At 44.8% G+C, this 18,332-nt stretch overlaps 1 protein-coding gene across 1 annotated transcript in view; it reads left to right on the top strand.

Moving 5' to 3' along the window:
* The window catches only part of Maml2 (mastermind like transcriptional coactivator 2), a 325,655-nt gene extending 308,807 nt beyond the window's left edge, over positions 1-16,848 (top strand). The window contains exons 3-5 of the mRNA XM_075966824.1: positions 5,397-5,600; positions 9,627-9,738; positions 13,144-16,848. Of these exons, the coding sequence (XP_075822939.1) occupies positions 5,397-5,600; positions 9,627-9,738; positions 13,144-14,165 (1,338 nt within the window). The 3' untranslated portion in view covers positions 14,166-16,848. The remainder of the gene's footprint in view (positions 1-5,396; positions 5,601-9,626; positions 9,739-13,143) is intronic.
* Positions 16,849-18,332: the final 1,484 nt, after the last annotated feature.

Below are 18,332 nucleotides of genomic sequence, written 5' to 3'. Positions count from 1 at the left end.
TCTGAGAAACCTCTCTGCCACCTTTGTACTGTGTCAAACACGGGCCCTTTAATCACTTCAGCTGCCCACAGCCACCTCGCCACGTATAAGCCCAAATAAACGACTTGAAGGAGCAGGCTTGCAGCGAGCGTGAACCCAAAAGAAACAGCTCGGGCAGCTAGTTTCTCAAGCAGAGCGATAAAGAAATGGCTTTATCAGCGAGCAGAGCTGAAGACAAATAGCCCAGGGGAATAGTTGAGCAGTCTGGTCACTGAGCCAGGGAAAGCAAGAAGGGAGGAGAGAGGAAAGATGGATTGAATGGCAAAGCGGTCTGTGAGCTCTACTGTACCAGCCGGCCCAGCTGGGTACTTTATCTTGAATTTGCTTTGCAAATTGCAGATGCCTAGCTCTGGAAGCCAAGAAAAAGAAAGGGTGTCATCCCAGCCAAAATCCTCCCAGGGGTCTCTAGTAACTCGGAGGACTTGGTTTGTGAGGGAAAATCATTAAATATCCTCCTTGTAAATTAGAGACACAGAGATCCATTTTATTCGGATGCATAGACTAACAATATTCTTCAGTTATTTTTAAATAAAGGAGAACAATGCTTATTTTAAGTTTTAGGTCCTCTGTAAAGTTGTTGTGTGTCTGTGCAGCTCACAAAACTGTTTTAACAGTGACTAAATCCAGTAAACCCTCCCATCTCAACCGCCTGTCAAGGAACTGGTGGATTCTTTGATTTGCTGTCTTCTGACATGTCTAATACAACCACGTCCTGCCTTTGGCTGAAGTCAGTCCTCCCGGACAGACAGATTCCTTGTTTCACATTGAAACAATAACCGCACCATTTTTATTTTGTAGCATCTTTTAGGAAGGTTACTCAAGTGTCGGCCACGATATACTGAGATTCTTTGGTAAAGTAGGATCCATTTGCCAAGATTCACCTCTAATTCTCAATCCTAAGATTTCTTCATACAAACTGTTTCATTAATTATTCTAAATTGAGGCCTCAGCCCTACACAAAGAACTATAGCAGCTAAGGAAAGCTGGGGTGGGAGAGGTGGTTCTCCCCAGGGAAGAGCTCGCCAAGTAGTACCAGTACCAAATTGTCATCCCCGAAAATATGCACACAAGCGAAATTATATAGACACAACAGGTTATATTTAGGAGCATGTATGTATCTACAAATACATATAAGATTGTAATTCGATAACAATTGCTGAAAAAAAGAGGTCATGGAATTTGAAGTTGAGGGGGGAAGGGCATAAGGGAGGATTTGGAGGGAGGCAAGGGGAGGGGGAAATATAATTAAATTATAATCTCAAAAAATTAAAGTAGAAATATAATATATTTATATGTATGTATTCTAAAGCTGGATGTGGGAGTACACATCTATCATCTTAATATACATATGCACCATGGGTATGAAAACCTATGACTATATAGTAAGTGGAAATGAAGACAGGGTAGGTTAGCATCAAACACTAGAGCTGAAAACAGAAAAAAAACATAAATGAAAGATAGCTTGAGTTAATTCTGTTAATCAGCTGTGTGTTTGTTTCTTGTTACCAGGTCACTCTTTGATTCCAGTTTCTCTAGAATCTTGGTCTTTCTATGATAGAAAACACTACATCAATGGAAAGGCATGAGCCACACAAGCACACACATGTACACACAGTGTCATGGGCACTGGGTGTGTGTCAACTTCACCATGACTTTCATTTGCCCTCCAGAGGGAAAGCTGTACCGGTGGAGGGAGAAGCAGGTGACTAGGTGACTTGTACGATGCTGAGTTCTCCGCTGCCGAATGTAGGAGAAGCAGCAAGCCTGGATGTGGAAACCAAAGCCAATGCACTGGAGCATATTTTTCTTTCAAAATATTTTATGTACTGAAGTTTGCACAACATCTTGGCAATGAAGGCATGTCTGTGAAGGAGGTGTCTTGTGTTTCACAGCTAACATAAGGGCAGAAAATGTGACAGCAGCTAAATGTGACTTCAATCACAAACTGAAAGAACGTGCAAGAGTGCTGTGGTGAGGTCTAGGAGCTACAAGTTCAAAGGTGAAAAGTCTACAACATTCCAGAAGAACATGTCTCTCCCTCTTCCCACCACACCAGGGCATGTCTCTCTACCCCAGCACTAGCTTCGGATTTGGACAACACTTGAGACTCTAGGGAAAAGGGTCCCAGAATATTTTTGGTATTGTCTAGGAATGAAACTAAATTTAGAACAGTCCATCTGTTCGATTAGCGAGAAAAAGAGCTGCATTTCCTTGGCGTGCACATCCTTTATAAATCTCGGGGATGGGTGCTGTTCCAGATCTCTCTGGAAATTATTTTGAAGCTCACCAGTTCTGCCAGCACCAAACACGCTGTCCATCTCTTTTCTTTTGCTTTTTCTTAATCATATTTTATTCATTCTTTGAAAGTTGCATACATTGATGCAGGGTAGTTTGTTCCTATCTATCAACCACTTCCTTCCAGCTTCCCTTAGTGCCCCCGTCCCTCGCCCCAAACTTCATGTTTTCCTTTTTTGTGCTATTAATAAGACTCTGAGTCCAATTAGAACTGCCCATTGTTCATGGGTGAGGGACCATGCACTGGGCATGGACCGCTTCCCATTGTACACTGTAAGCTCATGTGTAAGCGGAGGGTGCATGCATAAGTGTCCCGTCTGGTTAAGACTGAACTCTGCATCTCTGGTAAGGTCGTCACAGAACACCTTTCAGTGGCCTGTGAGGCCTGACTTGTTTGCTTGAAAAGTAAAAGATGAAAATCAAAATGCACTCTTGAAATCTCATTAGGAGCCAAGAGTGGCCATCGTGGTTGGCCTTCCTGGGAGCCAGTCTTTTGACTATACGCTCTTGTTCTCACAGGGACTCTGCAACGTCACCGTCTCAGAACCATCATCATTGTCCCTGTTCCCATTCTACAGATGAGGAAAGCTAATTCACTTCTGCCGGAACTTGTACCTAATAAATGCCAGAACCAGGGCCTGGACTGGCATGGCCATTCCCTAGAGCTCCTTTCTAGTCCCCGGTAAAGCCGTTCAAAGAGATCAAAAAGTCTTTTAGATTTTTCTACCTGTTTGTCAATCATTTCCTTTCAACATGAAATATTTTCTCTCAAAACCTTGCATAAAAATTCAGTTTATGTCTTAGAAAAGATTGTTTGGGTTGAAATAGTGCGGAGGTCTAACGGCTGCTTCCCGGGCAATCTCTCTCAGCTCGGCTCCTTCCAACGTCAGTCCCGACAGCTCTGACACTCCTCAGCTGTCTCTTTCTTCCCACCACAGGCTCTGCTTCCCTCTCTGAGGAGCCCCGAAGGTTCAGCCCCCACCCGCACCCCCACCTCCCACCCCTGCATATTTCCTCCTCTGCTTTCCTCCCAAGACATTTGACTCCCAGATCTCCCTCCGTGTCCCTATACCAGGGACATTCCTAGTGGCTTGAAAGACACACCACAGGAGAAAGGGACTCCCATGGGCCATATGGAAAGAGGGGCCACATCATACACAAGATGACCATTTGGTGAATGGCTCACACAACGTTCTTTCTTCGGTGTCTACTGAGTGCAGTTGAGAGGCAGCATTCTCAGTCCAGCGGACCTGGCTTCAAACCTTCCTCCACTCTCACCCTTGCAACTCCAGGGTCTCCCTCAGCTCAGATATCTCATTTTCAAAATTGAGATGAAAACACAAGTTCTTGCTCGTTTTTTGGGAGGACTGGATAAATGTCGGAAAACCCTGAATGCTGCGACTGTCCTATGCGTTAAGTTTGAGCATGTGGTTGTCCTTATTATTCTAGACCCTTTGCTGTTGAGGCAGCTGTTAGGACCACATTTCCTATGCACTGTATTTCAGACCGGCAGCTTTTCTACTCCTTTAGTGCTTAGCGGCTAACATTTTTAAAAATGAAATAAAGAAGCTAATTCACTCTAGGACTGAGACCTTATGACAGTTCCTGTTCTGGTCTGCTGTAAGCACATGCTGTCCAGCTGGGGAGGAAGGGTTGGACTGGCCTCTAAGGCACCGTAAACATGAGCTGGTATATATGCAAAGCGACCCACCTCCCAGAACCGTCAACATGAGCTGGCATATTCGCAAAGTGACTCACCTCCCAGAACCCTGTCATCTATGGATAAGGATTTTTGATGTTGTGCTTATTTTACATAACCTAAATTTTTATTTTATAATGTTTTCTTTATTGTGGTTTGTATTTTATTCTTTGAGGCTCAGTCTCCTGAATGCCAGACTGGCCTCACACTTAATCTATCAGAGGATGACTTTGAACCCATGGTCCCCTAACCACTACCTTCTGAGAGCTGGGATTACAAGAATATGGCATTATGTTTAGGTTGACTTTGTAATTCCTGACCTTTGTACATATGAGCATCTTCCAACCCTTGGTTAGATATGGACCTCCAAGGGGACTATGATTTCTAGTTTCCTTGGAACCCTACTAGAACACAGCTCTGTTGATGTTCGAGGCCCCCCTGTGTGCTGTGATTACACAAAGTTACAGCATGTCTAACTCTGGCGATGGCTCCATGGCGTCTCTCTGACTCCACCCTCCTTTCTCCCAGCATTCAGCTTAGCTTTCCCTGCCTACCTAAGTTCTGCCTTATCAACAGGCCACGGCAGTTTCTTTATTCATTAATGGTAATCACAGCACACAGGGGACTCCCACATCATCTCTGTGATTATTTTGGGGCTGAGCAGTCGGGAACTAACTAGCGGCTTCCTCCAACACTCTGTATACATTTCGCTGGGAAACGATGATATTTCACAGGGTTGAGCTCCGTTTCCTGCAGGGTGCTAATCTACCAATGGTGGGAAACTAGTAGAGTCCTCAGATCAGCGTGGTGATTCACTGGTATCCAATGCTGCCTGGTATGTGCCGTGACTCTCCTTGCCGTTGCCAGTGAATAGGGTGTCCCCTTAGCATAAACTGCCACTAAATTCCCGAGTCTCTGAGTAAAAAGACACATGCCTCATGTGCAGAATGGCTATTCAGCTTTTAAACACGTAGTTGGAAACCATTTTTATTATAGGACCAGAAACAACAAATGCACACGGGCTTTAGAAATGGCTTTTACCTCTGAGCTGTTGAAGGCATCACTGTATGTTCCCATAGTAGTTTTCTTTGAAGTTCCATGAACACCTCCTGGAATTAGGAGACTCTGCCCTAAGAGTCAGGTGGGAGTATATCCAGTGCCCACCCTTCACCTACCTGCTCTGTTTTCTGCGTTAGGAAACGATTTTGTCTGTGTTTCAAAAGCCATTCTCCAGATGTCCAGCCCATTAACCAAACTTGTTCTCCAACAGGCTGAAAATGTTTGCCATCTAAGCTTCACATCCTGTGCTCCTTGTGTCTTATTTAACTCACAGTAGCTCCCCCTTCTCTTTTCTCTTCTGCAGGATCAACACACTGTGGTAGGCCAGAACACAGGCCCCAGTCCAAGTCCCAACTCCTGCTCGAATCCAAACACGGCAAGTGGTTTCATGAACTCCCAGCAGTCTCTGCTGAATCAGCAAATGATGGGGAAGAAACAGACCCTGCACAGGCCAGCCATGGAGCCCAAGCAACAGCTCCTCCTCCAGCAACAGATGCTGGCTGATTCGGTAAAGCTACCTCCTAGCTTCTCTGTGTGACTTCTTGACCTTGGAGATGTGACACGCCCTTCTGTGTCTCCCTGTGTTCTCTTATCTACATAAGCGTAAGCGACAGTAATGAGGTTGTAGCGGTTGCAAGAGAAACTAAATCCCGTGAATTTAAAAAGCAGGGGAGAAAACAAACACAAACAAAAACAAAAAACCAACCCTGATTTGCCAGCTGCTAGGCCTGTGGAATACCCGTCCCCTTGATGACCAGCCCTGCCCAGTTCAGGAATGCCTGTGGCCAGCAGGTCCTTTGAATGGAGTGAATGAAATCTCAGTTGTTCCCAGCCTGGAGGGCTGGAAAGAGTGAACTGCACCCCAATCATCCCAACTCCAAACTGGTTTTTAGAGCTGAATGAGCTTTAAAGGGAATTTTTAAAGACTAGCAGGAGTTTCACCCCTAAGATTTGGCTTCCCAAAAAGCAAAGCATCTCAGAATGGGGAACCATTTTTAAAAAGACATTTTAAATAAATGTCCACGTTCACCATTTTGACCCAACCTTTTAAGAAGCACAGGTTGTTTCCCTAAATACCAGCCAAGCTCTAACCTCACTTCAGTATCTTATCTACCCACTCCTCAGTAGCCTCAGACAGCATCATCCAAGCCAAACAGTTCAGAGCTAATAGACCCAAGGAGAAGGAACTAGGACATGAGATGCAGCTCAGTTGCAGAGTGTAAGCCCAGCATGCATTAGGTTCTGGGTTTGACTGCAAGATGAGAAAAGCCAATCAAATCATTTTATACTCAAAAAAAAAAACATTTAAAAGCAGCCAGAAAGGTAAAGTGTTAAAAACTCCATGAATATTCAATAAATATGGAAAGATCATAAAAATATAAGCCACAAACAAGATAGTTCCTTTCCCCCTTGTTGCCCTAATGGAGCCCAACATCCACTGTGGGCATCAAACAAATAAGCTATTGTAATGCATATGCTTAAATGGTATGCTGTAGAGAAATTTCTAGAAATTTCTACAGAGAGAGGCTACATCTACTAAAGATCAGAAGGTGCAGAGAGAATTGGGAGGGAGGAAGAGGAGGAAGAGTGGGGTGGTAGTGGGAGGGTCATCCTGCCCCAGAGATCCAGCACACTCAAGACGCAGGTACACAAAGGACCCACACAATGTCAAGGCATAGAGCATGGTCAAGGATGGAGAAGTTGAGGACGCAGAGGCCAGAGAAAGAGGCTGGCTAAGTCACACTGCCTGAAAGGCAGCAGCAGGAAGAAGAAGAAGAAGAAGAAGAAGAAGAAGAAGAAGAAGAAGAAGAAGAAGAGGAGGAGGAGGAGGAGGAGGAGGAGGAGGAGGAGGAGGAGGAGGAGGAGGAGGAGGAGGAGGAGGAGGAGGAGGAGGAGGAGGAGGAGGAGGAGGAGGAGGAGGAGGAGGAACATTGTGTTCAGATTTGCAACCAACTAAAAGATAGAGGCCAATAGGAGAGCTCCAATTTGGAAATCTGGCAAATCATCTCCCAAAATGAGTTAAAATTTGGCTTTGACATGGTAAGACTACAGTATTCTGATAGAAAATGTGGAGTACACCATTTTAGGCAGAGGGATGGTCAAAGACCAAAGCAGCAGTCCTGGACTGTATTTACTGGTTAGTTTCAGATAAACTAGTAACAATGTAGCAGCCACACGTGTCTTTAAAGAAATGACAAGTGTCAGTGAGCATTTATGCTACAGGTGTCTGAGATCTGTCGTCCCAACTGTTTCTTCCGCCTGTCTTTTTCCTTTACAACCTGAATAGCCTAGAAACAAGAGTGAAGAGGAGAGAATGCACCGTTTCAAACAAACTTACTGGCAAGACTTCTATTATTCCCATTGACATTGTAAATTTGATTAGTTTTACAAGATGGAGCTTCCGGGTTTTCTGCTTCTGTTAAAAGCCTCTGGTTAAAAGTGACACACACATTCTTGGGGGCCTGACCATGGTGCTGGCCAGTCTCATGGGACAGGTGCAAAGGGCAGTGGAGAGATGAATGGGAACGGAGCTGCACTTTCCGTGGTTCTTACAAAGCATTCACACTTCTCTTTGTCTAGATGCCATCCAGGCTGCCTGTGCTCTTTAGCATAGCCAGGAAGAAGCAGCCTTTGGTGCCTCTTTCCATTAGCATACGCTTTGTAGCCATTGAAGGCCTTGGCAAAGCCAGATGGGCACCTAAATAGGGGCGTTTTTTTCATAAAATTTTGTTTCTCTCCACCCTTCTCCCAAAGTAACACACAGAAGGCGAGATGAGTAGCAGTTATTACCCTGACCGTCATTGCTGATTCGTGTTATACACCTCCTGTGTGCCAGGCACCATGCCGAGGTTTTGCAGAACTAAAGGACTCATCCTTATATGGGGATATGAAAGAGATCCTAGAACCTCCCTCCCAAATCTTGCATTTTTATGGCTAAGGAAACCAAAGCAAGACAGATACCACTGAAACAAGAGAGGCTGGGCCACAATGAAAGCTCATTTCATTTTACACAGAGCTGATTTCAACGACCGTGTGAGTTTACCCGGGAGCCTCATTGGAGCTTCCTCTATTCAGTGTTGGCGTCCAAACTTCACTGGTCTTGTAGCATACCAACATAGCCTCTGCTGTATCTACAGGCAACATAGAGTATTAGGAAACTCGGGGTTTCAGAGATGTATATGCTAAAGCTTTGAGCATATACTGGTCTGTGGGAGAGAGAAAAGCCCAACTGCTTAAGATGAAATAAATCTGGGTTTGAAATATAGTGTGTGAATGGGAGTAAAGGAACAAATTGTTACACACACACACACACACACACACACACACACACATGCATACACGCACGCACATACACACACGCACACGCACGCAGGCACAATCATACTAACAGTAGTAACACCTAATTATATATGAAATATGCTTCTTGGAAAAAAGATTTCACAAAGTCCTGTTCTTGGCTTAACAATCAAAACTGTCAGTTCACACAAGTGTTTACAACAGGGTTGCTTGCTCACTACCACACTGGGTTGGTGGAAGACCCCAGGCTCTTTCTTAAACAATTAGGGTTTTGGCAACTCTTCCCGCACGCGCGCACGCACACACACACACACACACACACACACACACACACACACACACACACACAAATAGTTTCCCTTACTTTGTAAACCCATGTTTAAAAGAAATGTAATCCATCTGTTTCTGATTCATTTATGCTTAGCTCATCAAAATTATGTTTTATATGAATTACTTGGTGTTCAAAAACATTCTATAAGTTTTTAAAGTTTGGGTTTTTTCTTAGAAACAAAAAATGAAATTGGTTTGTTGTTATTTTAAGGTCCTCTCCTGTCTGTTTCAGAGAACACGCATCCCACTAGGAAATCTCAGAGCTGAGTACAAGCAATGAGGTTGAGTGGGGCAGATGCGTGCTTGGCTCCAGCTAATGGCCTCATCTGTCTGTTACTGTTGTCTGTGTATTGACTTTCCTATAATTACAGTCTTCTGTCTCTACCTATGCCAATTATTCTTATCTTTAGAAATGGATATTGCTTTACAGTGTATACGAAATTGCACTGAAGCCATTCCAGAAAGTTTCCAAAGCACACCAAGAAAGAAAAAAAAGCAGCAATCCCTATCCCAAGCTGTTAGGAGAGGCATCTTGTTCTTTGTATAACATAAAGTCTTAACACAGGTCAACTCAGACAGGGTTATTCTGGTGTCATGATAAACCAAGAGCAGATAGGCCACTTGGTCATTTTATCTAAAAACAAACAAGGTCACGATGTGACCCCTCCAGCTAGCACATCCTAACTACACTTTCATCAATCTAGGACAGTGCTCCACTTCCTTAGGTCCCCCAGGCTCTCTCAGCACTCCTGAGACAGCAGTGGCTCCTCATTGCTCCTCGCCACTGTGAGTAAGGATGGCGGTGGGGTTGTTCCTGAAGGTCGGTCAAGGCATTGGCAGCAGTAAACAGACTTTTGTAACTGAAGAAACGCTCACTCAATTCAATGTTTTCATTTGTGTTTTCAAGGAGAAACTTTCCCCTCAGGATCAGATGAACCGACACCTGACAAGACCACCCCCGGACTACAAAGACCAAAGAAGAAACTCGGGAAGTTTGCAGCCAGCCACTCAGTATTCTGGTGAGAGTTCTTCGAAATGGATACAAATCATAGCTGTGGGGGGAAAAACCCTATTTAAAACCTATTCCATTTCTCTTGCTTTCTCCCCCACCTTGGATAACACATCTGCTCTACCCTTTTGCTGTCTCCCACTGAACCATTAGACACAGACCACACGGAGAACTCGGCCTGGTGGCTCACATTATAATCCCAGCACTCGGAGGAGGAGGAGGAGCGCTGGGACTTCCAGTCCAGCCTGTGCTATATAGTAAACTCCAGGAGAGCCCAGATTAGAGTGTGAGATTCTGTCTTCATCCCTTTACCCTCAGAAAGACCACACTTCATCCATTCATGAGTTCTCGCTTGTCCATGTCCTGTGCTCAGTGTCCACTACTCTCCGTGTCTGTGCTCACGTGTCCACTGTTCTCCATGTCTGTGCTCACGTGTCCACTACTCTCCGTGTCTGTGCTCATATGTCCACAACTCTCCATGTCTGTGCTCATGTGTTTACTACTCTCTGTGTCTGTGTCCACATATTCACTACTCCCCCAATTATTTGTGAGAATTTAAAATCCTGAAGGTTTTCTAATTCCTGTGTTCACTCCTCCTCCTCCTCATGTTGACCTTGACCCAGGCAGAATAAAGTTAGGTAGAAAGAGCTCCTTTTCGGAATACCACCTGGAACTTGCATAAAACCTCATCTTTCCTCAATCTCCCCCTTAACCTGTCCCCTCCAAGTATTCTCCACGAGAGACAAATCACCCTGTCAACAAGAAAAATTAAAAAGCAAATTACATTTTTATAAAGAAAAGGGAGGTTTGTATTTCTGTTCAAGTCACAAATTAGAACTTTTTACTTACTCTCTTTCTCATGAATAGGACAGGTACTTGAGGTAAAAAAAAAAATCTCTCTTCAGAAGTTCTTTGAACCCCAAAGAACCTTCCCCAAACCCGGCCCATGCTCTTTGTGCTCCCTTCTTTCCAGCAACTACTCCAGTCCCTGCTGTGGAGAACTCTGATCTCTCTTGCTACATTAAGTTAGTCTCTTCAGTTTCTCAACTTTTTTTTTTCTTTCCATGTCTCCATCTGTCCAAGAACTCATCAAGAATATTCTCCAGACAGCAAGAGGCTGTGGGCACTCCTATTGCCACCTCCTGTCCTGTTGCAGATACGCTAAATACGTTTCCATAATTCTTTCAAATGTCTGAAAATGCAGCAGCTTGTCTCTCTCCACTGAGATTTGAGATGATTTTGTTTAACAGCAAGGACTGAGTTCTCAGTTTGGTTGTGCTCAGAAACAGTGTAGCTCTGCCATGGAGTTGGCCTCCTGGGCAAACAACAGGCTTTAGAGAACCTGCGAGACTTGAAATAGTATACAAGTTTTTAGGTAGGTGTTTAAGGTTTCTTTTCCCACTCCTGTAAAAGAATCTCTTGGATGGGAGTCCAGAACTGACAGCTATCTCCACAGTGTCGCCAGAGGCCAGCTTCTTCTGCTTCCTTAGCTTGTGGTTTCCAGCCTAAGGGCTGCCCTGTAGCCACCACATCAGGAAGTTGTGTGTCCATTTTGCAGGCAGGGAGAGGAAAGGTGGAAAGGAGAGGAGCCTCCTGCGGGAGCCACGCCCCCTTGTAAAGCAGTCTTCTAGGACCCCTGCCAGCTCATTTTCACCAAGGCAGAATGTATTCTTGCGGGCTTTCCAGCAGCAGGAAAGCTCAGGGTGTGTGCTTTCTCACACAAACACACTGCAGTACACATCAACACTGAGTCTCAGAGGGAGATTGCGATGGGCAAGGACACCCACCCAATAGCTCCTTCCAAATAAAATGTGTGCATTTCCTGCGAAAAGTCTTTGCATGCCCCTGCCAACCCCAAGTGGGCAAGAGTCCCCTCTGGGACATTTTACATCATGTGCCTTCTGAGACTAAAACAAGCAACAACAAAACAAAACAAACTCTTTTGTATCGCTTTACATTTTAACATCAGTCCAGAAATAATTCTTTTGGTGGAGACAGAGATTGAGTCCAGGGTCTTGCTTGTGTTCGGCATGTGCTTCCCTCGTTGAGTTGCACCTCCAACTTGGCAACTTCTTATACTCAGTGCACAGTAGAGAAAGAGACTCCTCCTGCCCTGGGGGTCTAGTTGAGGAGAAAAGCGGAGAAGAGGGAAGCTACAGTGGCTTGGCCTTGTCTTTCGGGTTTATACATCAAACCAGCAGGGAATCCTAAGTGGTCACCTGTGGGCATTCTCTTCACACAGCTCCTAGTTCATCGCTGTGTGCGTGGCTCTGTTTCAGTGTCTTTGCGAGGGTAATTTCTCTGGGTTTCATCCTTCCTTCTGTCTCCTTTATTATATCATTCAAAATTCAGTTGTGCACCAACCCTGTCATCACTAGACCTGGAATAAGGCCTGCAAACAAAACAAGAGGAAATGCCTACCTTGTGCAATTTGCCATCTCTGGTAGCTTTTTCCTCCAGCTTTGCCTTGCAAGCTGATTTTTCAGGGTGACTTCAACCTTAGCAAGCCAGGGATATTTCAGTGCATCTGTTAGTCACTGTCTGTTGTATGGAGCCACCTTGTCCAGCATCCTGGGATCCAGATCTGCCCCCCATTCAATCAATTGTTGACAGTTTACCTGGCAGTTCCTCTGAGGCTTGGTGGATTGCCCCAGTGCTCCAGGGAAGAATCAAACCAAAAGTGGCATCCAAAGAAATGAGGCTAGGATATTAGGGAAATCTCCAAATAAGAGCTTCAGGCTTGGTCTGAACCTGAAGAAAATATAAGGATTACGGGGCTAGGAGACATCCTGGGACAGGAGACTGGTGAGCAAGGGTGGCTGGTGGGGTGTTCAGTAGCAGTGCAGTAATAACTTCTCAGACGGAAAAGATCACCAGAGCACAAGGACATCAGATTCCAGATGCTTAGAGATGAGATTTAGTTTGCCTTCTGGGTGCAGGAAAGCCACTCATAGCAGCTTCTTAAATAAGGATGATGCACATAAAGAATTCGACACGATTTTCCAGGTCACAGGTTAGGAGTATTAGTGTAGTAGCCACGAATAGGATTTACCCCCACATGCACCTGCTCATTTGAACCATGGAGTGAAGAGTGGCCTGGATTTCATGGTAGCTAGTAATCAAAGTTGTGGTCTTCTCACTTGGAACATAATAAAAGTAATTCGGAATGAAAGATTGAATATCACTTCAATGACTTCAGAAGGCAAATAAAATAAAAACTATAAAAAAGAAACATTCAATCTCAGTCTTCTTTCTGTAGTGTGTAAGTGACCCAGGGAAATGCTCTCCCAGATCTCATCTGTTCTTTCTATGCACTATACGTCATATGGTATTTAGTAACCAATAAGTTCTTGTCAGCTGCAGTAAGGGGGCACCATCATAGCATGAATGAGTGTAATTCTCGTCTCTGTCTTAGGTGGCGCATCTACGGTGAATATAAACTCTAACCAGACTTTGACAAACCCGGTCTCAACACACACCCTTCTGACGCCAAACTCCAGCCTCATGCCGTCGACATCCCATGGGATGAGAGTGCCGCTGTTGTCCACAGCAGTTCAGAGCATGGGAGTGTATGGAAACCTGCCTTGTACCCAGCCCGGCACCTACAACGTCACTCCAGCAATGAATCAGCTGACCCAACAGAGAAACACGACTCCACTGATAACCAATCAGAACAACCCCCTGATGCCACGGCCGTCTCCCTTAGGGGCAAATAACGGGAACAGTGTGGCCACCTTTGCAGCCGGAGCTGTTGGCAGTTCACAACAACTGAGGCCAAGTTTGCCCCACAGTTTAGCAGGCATGCCAGCCCAGAGGTCATCCACCGTCATGATCACATCCAACACAACAGCAACAAACTGGGCTTCTCAAGATGTAACCGCGAAACAACAGGAAGCCCTCAAATCCACAGGAGTCCGCTTCCCAACAGGAGGTACACCTGCAGCCTATACCCCAAACCAGTCCTTGCAAGCAGGAGTGGGGAACCAGCCATTTTCCCAGAGGGCAGTGGCGCCCCCTAGCCAGTTAACGCCAGCAGTACAAATGAGACCTATGAACCAAATGAATCAGGCACTAAATGGGCAAACTCTGGGTCCACTCAGGGGTTTGAACCTCAGACCTAACCAGCTGAGCTCGCAGAGTGTGCCTAATATGAATCCATCAGGCACAGGATTGAATCAGGCACGGACAGGCACCAGCCAGCCACCATCCCTGACGCCCAACACTTTTCCTTCATCCAACCAAAGTTCCAGGGCTTTTCAAGGCACTGACCATAGCAGCGATTTAGCTTTTGACTTTCTCAGTCAACAGACTGACAGCATGGGCCCTGCCCTAAATAGTGATGCTGATTTCATCGACTCTTTATTGAAGACAGAGCCTGGCAATGACGACTGGATGAAAGACATCAACCTTGATGAGATCCTGGGGAGCAATTCCTAAGAGAAAAGGATGGCGGTGCGGTTCGCAGGCTCCAGGCAGTAACTGCCAAGGACCCTGTAATGCATCCGAGTGAACTCAGGCATCCAAACGGAAAGCTGACAGTAACCACGGTGATGAACATGCTGGTTCGTTCTTGCTTCAAAAATCCCGTACCTGATATTAAAACATTGGGATGACTTTTCCCTGCCTGAGCGTCAGGACACGATGTCCAGTTTATCCAAACACAACTGTGATGTTGGTGTGTGGTTAATTATGTCAAACGGTCTTCCCAAGTTCCTTTTCTCGGTGAAGGAAACACAGAGGAACTTGAGACTTGTTTCAATCCCGTATGGCAGACAGGTGTTAGTTCTAAGCAACAGGCAGTAGACTGCCATCTGCTCTGGTAGATAAGGACGCTTAGGTTTCTCCACTATCTTTTCTTTTACTTATCCTAAAACTTGCAGGAAAGATTGACATGTTATATGGTGGTTTGGAGTAACTAAGAGAGCAGTAGAGAACCAAGAAGCCACCCAGCAGATTAGATGATTTCTTCCCTAGCTGCGGTCCTCATTTTGTAGTTTTCCCACGTGTTTTGTATTTTGGTGGGATGCTGTGTCTTGTGATAAAACAGGAATGCAGGACTTACAGCTTGCATGGGGCTTCCCTGCTGATTTTTATAGGTAACCAAGACTTGTAGCATCACCCCAAAGTATCAGTGCACAACTGCCTACATCAAATTTCACTTAAAAAATTGAATTTTGCCATGTAGGAGACAAACATGGCCACAAGTAACCAGAGATGTTCCTAACTATGATTGATGCCCACGGTTGTGCCCAAGCAGGATGAAATTGAGCCTTGACCTCCTATTTTTTTGGTAGCCTGAGACTTGTTTGTAAGGAATGAAGGTTTGAATTGGAGTGAGATTAGAGCGTCCTATTTGGATTGGAGATAGGGAACAGGAGAAGGGTATGAGGATTGATTGGCACAGAGCCTTTTCACAGAGTGTAGAAGAAATCATAACTGAGACAACAGAGCCTTCCTTGGACATAGCACTTGGACTTGGGCGGACAGCTGAGCCCAGTGTCGGCCGCGCGTAGCCACTCTCCACGACGCAGGGAAGTTTTGCCATATGTTGCCTGGGCCCTTCTTATCCAGCTTTCCTCCCTCGGGGCTGAGTTCTTTTGGGTCACGGGAGCCCAGTGTCCACATCTATGTCCACTGCAGAGTGGAGGAGGTGTACAGGTCCGAAGGCTCTAAAATACCCCACCACTAGCCTAAAGCCAGAGAATCGAAGGCTACCCGTGACCTTTGAGCTAGACAGTCACACACTTAAACATCAAGTGTGGTTTAACTCAAGTTGTTTGAGGCACCAAATCTTCACGAATCTGTTCAGAAAAGGAACACATTTTTTTAAAGCTCTGTATAGCCCTCTTCTAGACTTCACGATGCCTTTGGGCTCTCACCTCCCAATCCACTGCACCAATAGCGCTGGCCCAGAATCTTTCCCGTGCTGATTTGTAAATATTAATAAGTTACTTGTTTTTGTAAACTTTTGTAAAGAATATTTTGGTAGAAATACTTAAAACATATTCTTTGGATTATATTTATACATATGTGAAATAAATATACTATCGAAAGGTTATATTTTATACAAAAAGTAAATTGTTACCTTTTGTATGCTAATATACAAAGTTTTGTATAATACAATGGTTTATTTTTAGCTCTACACTTAAACCGTAGTGATGGAGTGGAAACTTTTAAAAACTACCAAGAGGCTTGCTAGATGAATTTCTATTCTGAAACCTCCGTGAAAGCATTCCAGGTTTCCATCCCGCCCTGTCGTTGCCGTGTTTTTCAGCTCTGAATTCTTTATTAAGCCCATGGTTCTTGTGTCTTATTTGATTATTCTGCTGTGCATACTGTACCGGTCCCTGTAGCATGTGTTCTGCTGTGTGTTTCCCCATTATACAAAACAATGTTTCTCCATGCAGAAAGAGAGGGAAAACGGTGTGTATATAAACACGCATTTTTTTGTGGCTCCTCCAGATTACTGCACAGAGCTGCAGGATTTCCCAGTTGCAGCCCCGTGATTCAGCTTCTTCTCACCCTCACACAAACAGCGCAATTTGTAGCAGCTGTCCAGTTGTTCCACTGAAGAGGCAACGCAAACAGAATGGCTGGTTTTTCTTCTATCTTAATGTGAATTTCATAATTAATGTGTATTTATTCAGCTATTCATTAAAATACAGGATTCTTGGGGGGGGTAATCTACAGTTTCTGTTTGTGGGCAGCCTATTACCAAAGATGATGTAATTTCCCGAAAGCTGAGATAATGACAATTTGATAGACACACTTAGCAGAGCCTCAGATTTACAACGTAAGAGCCATTGGGACACAAACTCCCATTGATAGAAATGCCAGACTACTTCATTGCTGACATTGCTTGTCATCCTGATACACAACAGAGAAGGCAGGAGTCATTTTTCTTTCTTTTTGTAAATTCAGAGACACAAAAGTAATGTAGGCAAATAATTCCTTCTTGGCGTTGTGTTCAGCCCAATGAAATGAGTCACCAAGTGAGGTGCTGGTGTTGCCTGCATTGCCGTCCTGAACCCACGAATGTAAAGATTCAACTTGTAACACGAGTATTTTGTATTGTGTGTAATTTCATGTGTAAAAAAAATAGTTAAAACATTCAGACGTGGTTTTCTTGTATGGAGTCCATATTGTCGGTCACCAATGTTATCGTTGCGGTATTACAGTTAGGATAACCAATGTTAACAGCAATGGGTACATATGCACAAAATTATTATTTTTAAAGATTTATTTTGTGCTTTTTAATTATGTGTATGTGTGGGTGCTGGTGCCTGCCAAGGCTGGAAGACGCCATGGAGATCGAGTCACAGGTTGATGTGGGACCGAAGGGCAGTGAGTACCAACCACTCTTGTAGCTGCTGAGCCCTCTCATCAACCCCCAGGAAACCATGTTGTGCAGGGAGCTTTAGATGGGAGTAAAATGCACACTCATCTCTTTTCAGCGTTGCTCCATCCACTTAAAAAGCTAGGATTCCATATGCTCGAATATATAGGCCTAGGGAGATAGCTAGGTTAGCAAAGTGGCTATGGCAAGAGGGTGGACATTTCAGTCCTCAGCACTCACGTGAACATCTGGGAGTGGGGGTGTATGCCACTGACACCGGTTCTCAGAAGGCAGAGACAGCCAATCTAGCTAAATTGGTGTGCTCCAGGCCAGGGAGGGATCCTATCTTTCAAAAAATGGATAGGGAATATCTGAGGTCATTGTCTGGATTACACACATGCACACATACACACATACCCACATACACATCACATGTACACACATGCAAGTACATATACATGACTGTCATGCACAAAAATAAAATGATAAAATGATAAATGCATAACACCCACTAGGCACTGTGGTATTTGTATGGCCTGACACATGGCATCTGGTCACAGACTGTATGAACACGGAGCAGGAAACACACCTGATTGTGTATGTTTACACAGCCTTCTGCAGAGCCTCGGTACTCTCAGATCTCCTGCCCTCCTAATTATGTTGTTGAGGTCCATGTCCTTTTCCCTCATCCAAAATGGACGTATATGATACCGCTATTTTTACTAGCTTTATCAATGGAACCCTAGTAAAATGGATGTCTTATGTGGTCCTGTCCCAAAGAATCTGGAAGATTGGGTGGAGAACAAAATCAGCACCAATAAGAAACAATAATAACTGGGTGTAGTGGTGCACGTCCTTAATCCCAGCACTTGGGAGGCAGGTGGATCTCTGTGAGCTAGAGAGAGTGAGTTCCAGGACAGCCAGGGCTACAAGTGAGACCCCGCCTCTAAGAAGAGGAGAAAGAACGGATAAAAACAGCATAGCTGAGGAGAAAGAAATACAGCATTGGGAACTTCCCTCCGACCCTCAGTCTCTAGCCTTAGAACGAGATCTGAAGAGAACGTGGGAGAGGGGACGGGCGCACAGACAGCAGACTCTTCCATGATGGGGGCTAAAGGCAGGGACAGTTTTCATCATCTTATCCACACTGGCCATTGCATATGCACATGACTGTGTTTTGTCACCCAAGAAAGTTGGGGGAGTGGTTGAGGTTGAAACAGAACATCCCTACTCTAGAACTCTGTGGCTGATTTTGATTTCACAGAACT

This window comes from Microtus pennsylvanicus, chromosome 3 (genome assembly GCF_037038515.1).
Source record: "Microtus pennsylvanicus isolate mMicPen1 chromosome 3, mMicPen1.hap1, whole genome shotgun sequence".
Lineage (NCBI taxonomy): Eukaryota > Metazoa > Chordata > Mammalia > Rodentia > Cricetidae > Microtus > Microtus pennsylvanicus.
Note: the sequence above shows the minus strand (reverse complement) of the source record. Positions and strands in the feature narration are given on the sequence as shown.